Source organism: Hetaerina americana, unplaced genomic scaffold (genome assembly GCF_022747635.1).
Source record: "Hetaerina americana unplaced genomic scaffold, ioHetAmer1.1.p SCAF_6, whole genome shotgun sequence".
In the NCBI taxonomy this organism is placed as follows: Eukaryota; Metazoa; Arthropoda; class Insecta; order Odonata; family Calopterygidae; genus Hetaerina; species Hetaerina americana.
This window is the reverse complement of record NW_027287205.1, coordinates 52,611,070-52,623,760: the sequence shown is the minus strand read 5'-3', so window position 1 is coordinate 52,623,760 and position 12,691 is coordinate 52,611,070. Positions and strand designations below refer to the sequence as shown.

Below are 12,691 nucleotides of genomic sequence, written 5' to 3'. Positions count from 1 at the left end.
CGTTATTGTGAAGCAGCGGATCTACAAGAAACCTTGGGAAACCATTTTCATGCATGGACAAAATACTTTTATGATTTTACTTCCTACAACAAAGTTGAAAATCATGTTACTTTGGAAACCATTCGCAATATTTGTGCAACGTACCCTTGAGTAGATAATTTAATGTTTGGGGGATAGCAGATATTCAAAATTAGTTTCTGGCATATCTATAATTATGTTATATTTATTTTGACTTTTATGAAACTCCAAAACATTCTCCATGGAAGAAGGTGGGCGACATGCCTCTCCCCCTTGATCCTCTTTTGAATTAACGGGAGAATTTTTCGGCGACCAAGGTAGAGGGAGGACTGGAGTGTCAATGTTGAATAAGGTGAAAGGAGGTAGAAAGTATCCCGAGTTAAGAAAATGGTTAATTGTAATGCGAGATTCAAGAGGTTTCTAGTAACTATCGTCTTCGGTTTGATTTAGAAGCATGGCAGCTCTCATTTCCTCGATCTATCAAAAACCTACCAATAGACATCTTCCATTTAAAAAAATAATAACCTACCCCACGAGTTACCATGTAGGGAGTGTGTCAGGGGATGTCAGAAGATTGGCCATTAAAATACAGGGGCAGAAGCCGGCCATGGGGAGATAGGAATAAATTTGTCTCTCTCTAGATTGTTAATCCTTGAATTTCATTTGTTCGACAGTGTGTCTTTGTAGTTCAGTTAGCATCATGCTACCTGCCCATGTAGTGTGGAACCTGATTTATTTATCTGATAATTTACTAACTTAATTAGAGATTTTTTACTTAAGTAAACTCATATGACCATTACACTCATGTATCAAATGTGCAAGGTGAAAAGCATGAAAACCACCACCTTTTTCCGTGATTGTGAGGAAAGCGACGTATTTCCGAAGCATTTATTTATTTATCGATATTTTCCCGAATATCACTCATCCCACACCCGCGGACAACCCCTCACGCGTATCTCTCCACCCCACTCACTCTCTTTCGGTCGAGAGAGTGCCCCCATGAATCAACCTCTCTCTTATCCCCTCCCCGTATCTCCTCCGCTGCCTATGTCAAAATCTCCACCTCCCCCTCCCCCAAACGGTTTTCACCTCTCAAAATCCACCTTCCTCCGCCCACCCCTTCCTCTTCCCAATCCCTTTCCCCACCTCAACCTCCCCTTAACCCCCGTCCCTCCTCATTTCCATCCTTCCACCACGAAACTCACCCACCCGCCACAGCGACCACATCGATTTACAGTCATGTCCTTGCTGCTGCCACATGACCTCATTTTCTTTCACAAGGCCAGACTGACTGACTGACGGTGTGGCATGGGTGGCAGCCTTTTCTTCCTTCCTCCTGGTCATGCCGCTATGGGGTGCTCCTCTTCCACCCGACGACCCACCCTCTCCCCCTGCTTCCTCCGACCTCCCCCTTCCTCTTCTCCCCTCTCGTCGCTGTCAGTCGCAACAATCGCATGTGAATCCATTGTGAGTTGTTCCTTTCTCCTCACAGCCACCCATATATGCGTCTGTCTACCTTGGTGCCAGTTTGCCGACGGTGCCTGCGTTCTGTTGTTTTAATTTGCGCGTGCCCATGCATCTTCCCGCGGTCATGATATAAGCTCCGATGACCATATTTGATGTTTGTCCCCGCGTGGATCAGATTCGCTGGAACCATTCGACGTGGCAGGTATTCCGGGTTACTTGCGTTAATATTCCTGGCCTCTTTCAAATCGCTTTTTCCGGAAAAATTGTCGAGTGTAATTTTACCAGATAGTCGTTATTAATGTCCTCTTATTTAAATCTGAAAGTAATTAGCAATGCTGGGTTGTTCCAATGTTGTAATTTTTATTTTTTTTTTCGTTTGCAAAATGGAAAGTTTCCTGGACGCCCAAAGGAGTTGTCCTTATCGCAATTCTTTTCCGTGCGTGACTTAAATATTTCAACAAAAAAATAAAGTGGAACAACTCGAACCTGGGATTTTTTCAAATGAACGAAAATACACTTATTGTCTAGCCATACGAAAATCATTGCATCTGAACGAAAATACGCCTCTACATAACGAGGATAAGAATGGTTGACCTGAGCAATTAGTCTCCAGAGGTCGTTCATACTGTGGTGAAACGCAAAAATATAAGACTAGCCAAGCTCCACAATTTATTTACATCGGAGGGGAATGGTGTTCTTGTATTCGCGTGCCCCCCCCCCCCCAGAGGGCAGGGAGACGGGTTACAGAGAGCCAGTAAACCGCTTCGCCACATGCCGTGCTAGTTGGGTTTCTTTTCGTGTGTGTGGTCTTTATCCGAACACAACTTGCGGGATAGTGACACGTTCATCACACAGTCTTCATTCACACACATCGAACGTGCCCGCATGTGCACACACGTATATTTGTTTCTTTTAAGGTGTGAATCAGAATTCAAATATATTATTTATGTAGTCGGAGTCTGCATCGCTATATCCCTCCATATCTTAATATCACTTGGGCTGTGCTTTGTAGAATTCAAATCGCGCCTCATTATCTCTTTCGCGATATTAAATGAATTCCTACTCTTAGAAAATACCGCCTGCCGCGCGCAATTAAAGCCCTCCTCCACGAACGGTAAAAAACTTTTCGCTTTCCGCGCTCACGAAGATGGAATATTTTGAAAGTTTTTTCCCCCTCCGCGCAGACAAAGTGAAAATTTGCCCACTTTCTCCCCCGTCGATACCCATAGTTGAATTCGGCTGGCGAGTAGCGAAAGAATAACGAAACGTTGTAATTTTGAGCGCTGAAATGAACGGGCATAACAGATTTAGACAGGCGTACCTCATAATATATCAATTCGGTCTGTCTGTTGGGAAATGCAGTGATTTCTCCAAACGTATGTCACGGGATCATAAGGCTGTATTCGATCCACATTAGCCCATTTTATCTCGTACCGATACGTGCTCGTGAGTTCGTCATATTTTCATTTCGACTCAAGTGCTTCATCTTGCGCACTTGTCCTTATTCATTAAGCCCCTCTTGGTTTGATTAACTTGAGGTTAGGCGAAATTAGTGTTCCCCATTGTCCATGGCTCCTGATTTGAATGAAGAAGGAAGAAAACTTTCTGTGGGTCTGCTCCCAGTCGACGGAAAGAAAACTATCTCAACTTATTTGTGCTAACATTGAAAAAGATATTTTTTACTTAACCAGATCCATACATTTTTCAAGTGGGTACTTTTTCACTGTAGTAATAGTATCCTAAAATATATAACCAAAGATTATTTGCATAGCCAAAACTTGAATTCTTTAATAAAATTCAATCTCTGATTCAATCACTAAACCGAATCACTTCCATGTATTGTACTAGAATTCTAAAGTTGCCAAACTTTATTTACCTTGTATTTGGATTTTGGATAGTTTTCTTTCTGTTTTGGAGTAGATAGACAACGTCTTTCTCTTTGCAGAGTAACTAATTATGTTTTTATTATTATTGTCAAGGGCGATATGTTGATGATGGAGGTTTTTTGATGGATCCAATACGTAAGGTGTGCCACATTTCTAAGCCTAGCATCATACGACATAAATACTCAAAAACCTGAATTACAATAAGCCATTTTTGAAATCCACTTGCTTCCGGCTTCCCTTCATACCATTCGATATGACTATTCTTCTCTTCTCTTTGTCGCGATCAAACAACTTTCCCCACTGCCACAGTCTTCAACAGTCCATTGCCTATCAAATTTCTCTGCATCCACTTTTACTGCCTCCTTAGAAATTCTCCCAACAGTCATCCCTCTTCCCCCACCATGCCTAAAACTTTTTAGTTTCTTTTTTCTCCATCCATCTACTTTTATATTTTTCATTGTAATTCTACTGTTTAAGGTAGGTTTTGGATGGAAACAGGTTATACTACAAAGGTACAACGATACATATATCTGCCTATCATAACAAAACACGACGGATCTCTGACACTACATTAAGCCCTTATTCAATTCCGCATACCTCCTCCTCACTTCATCCCGTCCAATACACCTATCCTATTTCTGTATCTTCCTCACTTGCTTAACGTTCCCCGGTCTATCATATAATTATACACACTTTAAATTACCACAAAATTAGTTCTGTAAATCTCATATGTTCGTTTATTTCCATCTGACGGCGTTGTTTTGTTTTTAACTCTTGAAAATGTGTAGTGGCATTTACTGTGTGTATCTCTTTCCAGGATAGTTTACTTTGCTCCGATTGACAGTTAGAAGGGGCCGAGTCTCACGAAATTGCTCAAGTGCTGTCTTACACTTACGATATGTCGTACTTTTCGTAGAAGATGGGGTCATCCCGGAGCCGTTCCGGAGGATTTCGTGCAACGCGAAACAAACTAATTCCGACAGGTAGACCGATTTAATCGTGGCACTTTCATCCTTCTTCGGACGATTCTCAAGGGGCGTAGTGAGGAGGGCGAGATCTCCCCCTCGAAATTAAGACCCCCCGCTATACCGCTGCCCCCAAGGGTCTTAATTTCGAGCAAGCTCGATATTTTACCACCCATTTTAATTCCTTTCTCCTCAGCTTCTTTCCTTTCCTCGCTTCCCTCCCTCCCACCACAATCCGCCTACCTTCTCTCTCGCACCTGAAACGCTCGCCGTTGTCAACAGACACTCCACACACATACACACGCACATACCCAAAATCTCCATCGAACACGACAGATTAAAGGACCCATTTGCTTCAATTCTGGATTTCCATTTCCTCTGGCGATGTCGCCCACATCGCATTGCCCACTCTTCGCCGATGGAATTAAGCTATCGATTCTCTACGATGGACTGCCTCCCAATATTCTTATCTGTATTGGCCTTAGTCCCCTTTGTTTCCCTTTCCTTCCTCGTGTCACCTCAATCTGGGGCTGCATTCATGAAATTAATTATATTGATCATCATGCGGAAACTTAAAAGTAAATATTTATCACCAATACTTGTAACAATCAATTGTTACTCATATTTACGTCGATCCCACGGGCTGTTTGTTCTCCATCGTTTTTTTAGGCTTCGAGAGAGTTAACACGGGCCAGGTAGTTCAGATTGTTGCTTTTTTTTGCAATAATCTTAACATACCATATGGATGATGCAAGAGTGCAAGGTAATGCGAAATTGTGTGAATTCCATTTTTTTACAAGTCACGAATTCTTTTGTTCGTTTGACCTCTTTCGTTTCCTTTGAATGTTTCAAGCGGCACACTTCGCTGACGGCCCCAATCCCTTATTTGGGTCAGGAATAGATTTGAATGGTCGTGTTCTACTCGTAGATGCAAGTGCTCATTTACAAAAGAATGCATCTCACCGGCAGTTATGCCATAATGCCTGCGGGTTACAATCGCATGAAAATCCGTACAGTAGGTGTGAAAATGGTGAACTAGTTGAGATGCAATGCAGGGAAATCGAATTTATCAAACGAATTTATTGCTAGCTCATCGCGATCTCTGAGTAATCCGGCCTGGCAAGAGAGTGAAAACGTCCTTCTTTGGAGGAAATCCGATTTTCTCAAAACGCTACATGGTATTACAACAATTTCTAAATGTCTTTATTGAATCACTAGGAAATTGGTATCATTCCTTAGTGTTGAATATTATCATGAGATAAAGGACGAAATTTGGTCTTCAACACCGCAGAAGTTCCCGCAGTGTACCTTTCTGAAAGCTCGTTCTATTATTCTCATCATTCTCTCGCAGTTTGATGCTAGCAAGAGACGCTTTTTACTCTCCCTCAATTTTTTATCGAAGTTCATTTTTTCTGGCTAGAATATGAATGAGGTCATAAAGTTTCAGTTGTTTCGTTTTTATTTTTTTAATGGATTATTATACTCTTCGTCTTTTTAGACGAAGATGATGGTCCTCTCACGGTTGATGGCAATTTGGAGATCTAAATCACAACTTCTCAAAAAATAAATAAAGATGGGAATCCGCTCCAGCGACGAGTACGCTCGGCGTTCCCGCTGATTCGCCCCCCCTCGCTTGCGAAAATGATTTCCGCATCCGTCGGCGCTGCTTTAACTTTCTCCCGCCGCGGTCTCCCCATTCGTTCCTTACATACCTCCGAGTGGGTGACATTTCCTAGAGCTTAGGGGCGGGGGACTCCTCAAAGAACAGGAAATTATGTTCTTGACAGCTTGCTTTTTTGTGCAATTTTTTTTGTTCTTGTTAGTAACCTAACTGGAAAACGCACTTGGGGGTAGGCTATGTGACCTGTCGCAGAAGTTCCCAAGCTATTAGTGCACGGGAGATCGCGGAACTGCTTTACGGGAGGCGTGAATGAGATTATGGATATAAAATTGGAGCGAATTGTAACTAAAATTTTCGTAATTTTTATTATGAAATTTGGGCACCTAGCGGTATATTTTTGGGTCGACAAAATGGAATCCAGTTATATTAATTTTAATGCTACTACACTTAATAATTATGGGCGGTGGAATTAAAAAATGTGTATGGATTTTAACGATGTTCATTTCCACGATTTTTTATTTCAAAAGGCGGAAATTAAAGCAGTCCTATGTTTTTATTGTTAAAAAGAACACATCATGGAGGAAAGAGGTCGTTATTGGCTTAGGGTTCCATGCTTCCTCATGCGTTATTTGCGAGCACAAATTTGGGGAAAAGGAGGGATTCAAGAAAGTTGAAAACATTAACGAAAAAGAGAAAATATCTGCATTTTTATTTTAGCTGTCATAGATACGTTCTCCGGTTATTTATGCTGGTATTTTTTTAAAGTAATTATGTGTGATGGCTCACCTTTTATTCAAAAGCTACTTGTTTTTTCAGTGTGAGACCTCGGGATTCTGCCGTCGATTCTTCACTTCAATGAGAAGTAAAGATGAAGTTCACATAAATGTCTACTTAATGTGAGAACTGGTCGCAGAATCTTAAGTAAAAACTTTGAAAATTTGAATGATTTTGCTTCAAATTGCATACTAAATAAATGAAATTAAAGCGCGGGGTGGAAGGTACCCCCTCTTAAAGGTGCGTAATTCTATGCGTTCCTTCCACGTTTCAGGGACCTGATGTGATGTGTTCATTTTAATATGGAAAACTAGTTTTTTCTTTTAATTGTAAAACATTTTAAGTCGATTAGTTCATTGCAGTCAAAATTACTGAGCATTTGTTTTTAATGATGAATCATCAGATTTTTTGTGGAAGAAAATTACTTACTCTCCTGCTAAAGTAATAGGTGAACCAAAATCTCTATGTATATTTTTTTAAATTCAATATTCAAAATTTTTGTGTCTTTCTCTTCAATAGTTACTTTCGCGAGAATGTCCAAGGTGGAAAATAATTGCTATGCAACCCAACACTCGCGTTAAAGGAGTGATCACAGGTAGTAACAAACAAAAGTGAGTAGGATAGTTGGATAAAAATTACTCTCTCTCGACTTCTTGTAGCCTATATGAAAGTGGGCGAGTTTCCTTCGCAGTTGAGAATGAATTTAACTCCTTTCTTGAAAGTAAATGAGATTTTTTTCCCCAAAAGAAAAAAAGAACGCCGTTGCGAGCCTCGGATTTTAGCGGAAGTACAAGGCAGTCAGCCTGGCACAGCTCTCCGTCGGAGAGTGTATCCATTCTTTTCTGTTTCAACCTTTTTCTTGAAGTTCTCGCCGCTCTCTTCGTTCCTGAAATATTAGCTGTTACAATGAGCAGGCTTCCAATGGCTTGAAGTGCCAATGTAACACTCGGAATAAAGCAGTGCACTAACTAGATATGCCCTCCCTAAAGCCTTATTTTTTTAGATTACTCACATTTTACTTTAATGTTTATTATTTTTTCGACAAATTCTCACTCCCGCCCTTGATTCTCTCTCTCCTCCATGGAAGTTAAATAATATTGTAAAATTTGGGAAATCAGGACATGTCGGATGAATCATAGATAAGTTGTAGAAAGCTGCGAAGTCAGGAAAATTCAGTGAAACACTGTAATGGTGTTATCCACGTATTTGGTGCCTTGAGATCCTGGAGTTGCTCACCAATCACGCCATTATTTCAAAATGTAGTCTGTTGGCCAATTTCGAAATCATGAAGTAGCTCTTAGACGTGCACGTGATGGCTGCGTAGTTTTGTATTACAACGTGGATTTATGACTCTCCCAGCACTACTACGCAGTTGTGGGACTGGATTAGGTGATAAACTAGCAAATTCAAGAACATTGGTGTGCCGTATTTACATTCCGTTAGGTCGTCCGCCCAGAGCTTTTCAAATCTGGGGAAGTTTTGGAATTTTCGTGCTTAAAACCTGAAGGAAGAAGTTTCGAGGAATTCTTAAGTCCGGAAGAAAATAAAATGTCAAGGAAGTCCAAAACCGTAGCAGCCACGACTTAATTTCGTCCGTGAACTCGACCCTTGAAAGATGAATAGGAAAAGGAATTTTTAAGAGGTGAAACAGGAATGGCGTTTGAGCCCTTTGTGCCATTATATTTTTTTCGTCTTCAAAGCCATCTCATCCCCACTCCACACCGGTGAACCCTTCCGCACGTGCCTGTCCTCCACCCTCGCGCTGCTCGCCCTGCCTCTCCCCAACCTCTCCCTTCTCCCCCTCCTCCCCATCAGGCCCTCCCTCTCGCCCCTCCCCCACACTCCCTCTCTCCCCTCCCGTTTCACCTGACACACTTACCGGATGGAGATGGGGTATAGAGACGTGCTGGTTTTTCGGAGGTTCTGGAGGAGTAGAGAAATGGGTCAAACTCTATGCGATTCCCCCCCTCCTCTCTCTCTTTCTCTCCCTTCTTTCCATCTCTCTCGCTTGCGAAGTCCACTCCTCTCTGACCTGCCCCATTTTCTCTCCGGGGCCTCCTGGAAATGAGGCCACTGCTCGTTTCAAATGGAGCGATCGAACTCCTCTTCCTTCGGCGTCGTCGTCGTTCTCCGTCGGGAGACTTCCTCAATTGACGTGAAAAAAAAAAGAAATTGCATCCCCGTCTCTGCCCATCCACCCTTTCTCCGCCCTTCTGATCACGTACGGACTCAAACTTCTCCTATCACCCCTTCTAACTGGCCTATTACTTCTTCCTCGATACTATAAAAAGGCCCGATCCTTCAGTGAAGAATTCTCTCGTCTGTATATCCCCTATGTGGGTCCCTTTTTGGATCGGCGTGAACAACGGTGCTATTTTTATCACGTAAACTTGTACAGCTACTCCAAGGGCGTTTTGCCCTTTCCGATCGCGAATTAGTTAGTTCTGGCTTAATTTACAATGCCCTGGTTGCGATCAGCACATCCAATTTTGATTGATGAGCATGAAGAGAGGTTAATCTTTCCTCTTATCAAGAGCGGAGAGGCTAAATTTATGAAACATAAACACTCTGGTATTTCGCTCCCAGCAGTTTTACTCAAGCTCGGGAGATGCTAGGTGACAAGCGAAGCCATTTGTTCAACGGATATTCTAAAAGAGGATTTCTGTTCTAGTGTGAGTGACAAAATTTGCTCTCATGAGTCTGAAGAGACTATTGGAAAAGAGCTTCACTTGCGTCCCCCCCCCCCTCAGTTTACGTAATTGAGCGCGAAAATCTAGGTGATTTGTATATTGTTTATTTCGACATCCCCTGGAATTTGATCTTTTTGCTTTATTTGAATTTTACGCAGAAATTGCGCGAAAATTAGGAGGCAGTTTGTCGCAGGGTAGTCGTCAAAAGACATGCTATATAGTATTCTTCCGTGCCGCCCACCACTAGAGTGGATCAAGGACGATTCTGGGTTGCCTCTCTTCCTCTTCTTGTTTGTTTGTTTCTGCGTCGTTCGTGTTCGTTCATTGGCACCAAGAGGCACCAGTGGATTCAAATGACGGTTGCCTCCCTCTGCGCATTCAAAAGGGACGCTTCAAGTCCACTTCCTGCATATTTTACGCGAGAATTCTTCGGAACTTGAGTTGTTTTTATTATTGGTAGTTTTTACGTTTCTTAACCTCAGAGGTTAAATATTTTGCTGTAAAAGCGTCAACTTCGTGGAATAACGTGATTATTTGGAAAGAAATTTAAAAAATCCCGATTGAAAATTTTGGTTCATTTGTAAATATGACACGTTATTTGACAATTCAAGGGAAAATAATTAAAAAATGTTAGCATGTTCAGAATCAACTGCAAATATGAATATCAACTTAATGCACTTTCAAAGATAGAAAGAAAAATTAATTTAGGCGATTCATTATTTCGTGGAAAAAGATATTTTTTGCAGAAAGAACTAATTTCGTAGCACCGGATTTTATACCTAAATATACAATATTTAGGAGTGACTGTTAATGAAAATATCGTTTACTAAAACGTAATTACGGCCCTCTTATTTTTAATCGTTAAATTTGGTACTTGTTACGATTTTCATAATAAAAGTCGGAAGAATATCAGTTGGATAAAGAGTTCTCTTTTAAATTACATAACCGTCTAAAAATTACTCGCAAGGTGCATTCATATCCTCTCAAGAGAGGTGTGCCCGAATTTTGACGCGGATTTGCCAAAGATTAAGGAAGGAACGGTAAAGGATAAAACTTGACTGCGCAGTAGCTACGAGTCAGTGCATTCACATTTTGAACTAACTGACGCTGAATGATAAAGATTTCCTTCGGAAACCTTCAATTTCATTGCTAGACTGTGTTTCTTACTGGTGGCGCAGAAATAACATGCAAAAAAATGTGACGTCCCCCCCCACTTCGAAACGCCTTGTCCGCGGTTTACGTGGCCTCCTTCGGTGCTCGAGTTGTTGTGGCCTAGTTTCAAAGTTTCCGTATATCATAGATATATAAAAGCGAAACGGTTGGGATTACATGCGATTTTTTAGCGGAATGCCGGAAAATAATGTCCGTGTAGGTCACAAGAAACTACATACCAAATAACATTTCCTCCCCGTTGTCTTCCGTAGATTTCAACGCATTTCGTTGGTGATAATTTTTGTTGCAATATTTTTGTGGCTACTAAAATTCTCAGGTCGTGATAGTGAGCAGCATCAATATCCCTGGTGCGCCACCTATCTACTGGTGTATATGGAAGCACTGCGTAGTAGCTGGTATACGAGTTATACTATGTACAATTGCATGTTTGCAGTTAAATATGTCCGATTCGCCAAGGTTATCAATCACTCAAAAATAAAACACTCATTTGAATAAAGAATGTAAAAATGTTATAAATATAGTGATGGGTCGCGGTAGTCCAGTGGGTAGAGCGTTTCTCTCTACCATCACCTACTAAACCGACCTTCGGGTTGATTACTGTGTTTATAGTTTTTATAAACATAGTGGTGTGTGCTGCATAATATCGTTGACTTGCGTCTGTTTACCTTATGATTCGATTTATGTTTCTATTGATTTGCCTAATTTCATCTTGTTCATAAGTGATCAAGATGAATTCTTAACCAATTTAATCCTATTCATCCATTCCATTCAACCATCGTGCGGCATTCATTCGGTAACACCGAGCCAGCATAAAAGGATTGTCTTGTCTAAAAATTCAGCTGCCCTGCATTTGTGTCGGTGAACGAATATCCCACCGGGTAAGGAGAATGATGAAAAGCACGAACTTGTTTACGTAACGCGTTCCAAAAGTTGGCCTCTTCTACTCGAAAATGCATATGTGGAGAAATAAAGGTTAAGGTGTACGAAAAGATATGATTAATCATTTAAATAAATGTTTATTCACTCGCAAAATCATTTGTTAAAGAAAACAAAGATTCAATAACATTTGAAAAGTTTATAAAATTTTGTACACATATATTTTTAAACAGAAACACAAAGGAAGGGCACTCACATATGTAGTTTCGACTGCACGGCCGTCATCATCAGAATTCGGATCTGATGATGACGGCCGTGACGTCGAAACGGCAAAACTACATATTTGAGAGTCCTTTCTTTTAAAAAAATTCTATCAGTGTTTTTATATATCTGTGTATCGCCGAAGATCGTTCTCTGTATATATATATATACACATACACACACTTAATACCACAAACAGAAGATCACGATAAATTGGTCTTTAACCTGCAAGCAATAAACACCTCTAGTTTCAAGACTACCACCTCTTTTTACATCTTTATGTGTTTTAAAATATTTGGGACATGTTAGGTAAATGAAGTTATTTCAATGGAAAGTATCCAATTAATGTACTTAAAATATTCATCCGAAAAAAATACATCAGAGTATATCGCCCTTTTCATGAAGTACACATATTTACTCGTTGAAGAGAGACCTCAATTTTTATGTCATTATATGAGCAAGATAATACCTCATAGCAATATATTGCATGATGCAATGAGAAGCTGTGAATGAAAAGTTATTCTAAGAGGTAATTTCATACTGGTTGATTCAAGATTCCCTTGAATTCAATTTATGATTTATCTTTGTACAATTATCCTAGGATTCATATGTGTACGTAATTTTATATAAAATGTGTATGCACTTAGAGGTTTCATCATATACTTGGTTTATCTAAATTGTTTCTTTCTTTCTCATTCCAGTTGGGCATAATTTATCGAGACATCAAGCTGGAAAATATTCTTCTCGATTCAGATGGTCACATAGTTCTGACTGACTTTGGTTTGAGCAAGGAGTTCCTTCCACATGAAAAGGTAAACTGAATTCCCATTATTAATTTTCTACTTAAGTGAAGTCATAAAATTTAAAAGTTTACACAAAATTAGTTGTGTTATGCATTTTGTTTTGGTATAATATTTCATCCTAACTTTTTCTTTGGTTAGATGCATACATGATTCTTAA

The 12,691-nt window shown here is 40.4% G+C and overlaps 1 protein-coding gene across 1 annotated transcript in view; it reads left to right on the top strand.

The window, feature by feature from the left end:
• The window catches only part of LOC139695300 (ribosomal protein S6 kinase alpha-5-like), a 205,513-nt gene that overhangs the window by 177,471 nt on the left and 15,351 nt on the right, over window positions 1-12,691 (top strand). Inside the window, exon 5 of the mRNA XM_071593997.1 lies at window positions 12,433-12,543. Within this exon, the coding sequence (XP_071450098.1) occupies window positions 12,433-12,543 (111 nt within the window). The remainder of the gene's footprint in view (window positions 1-12,432; window positions 12,544-12,691) is intronic.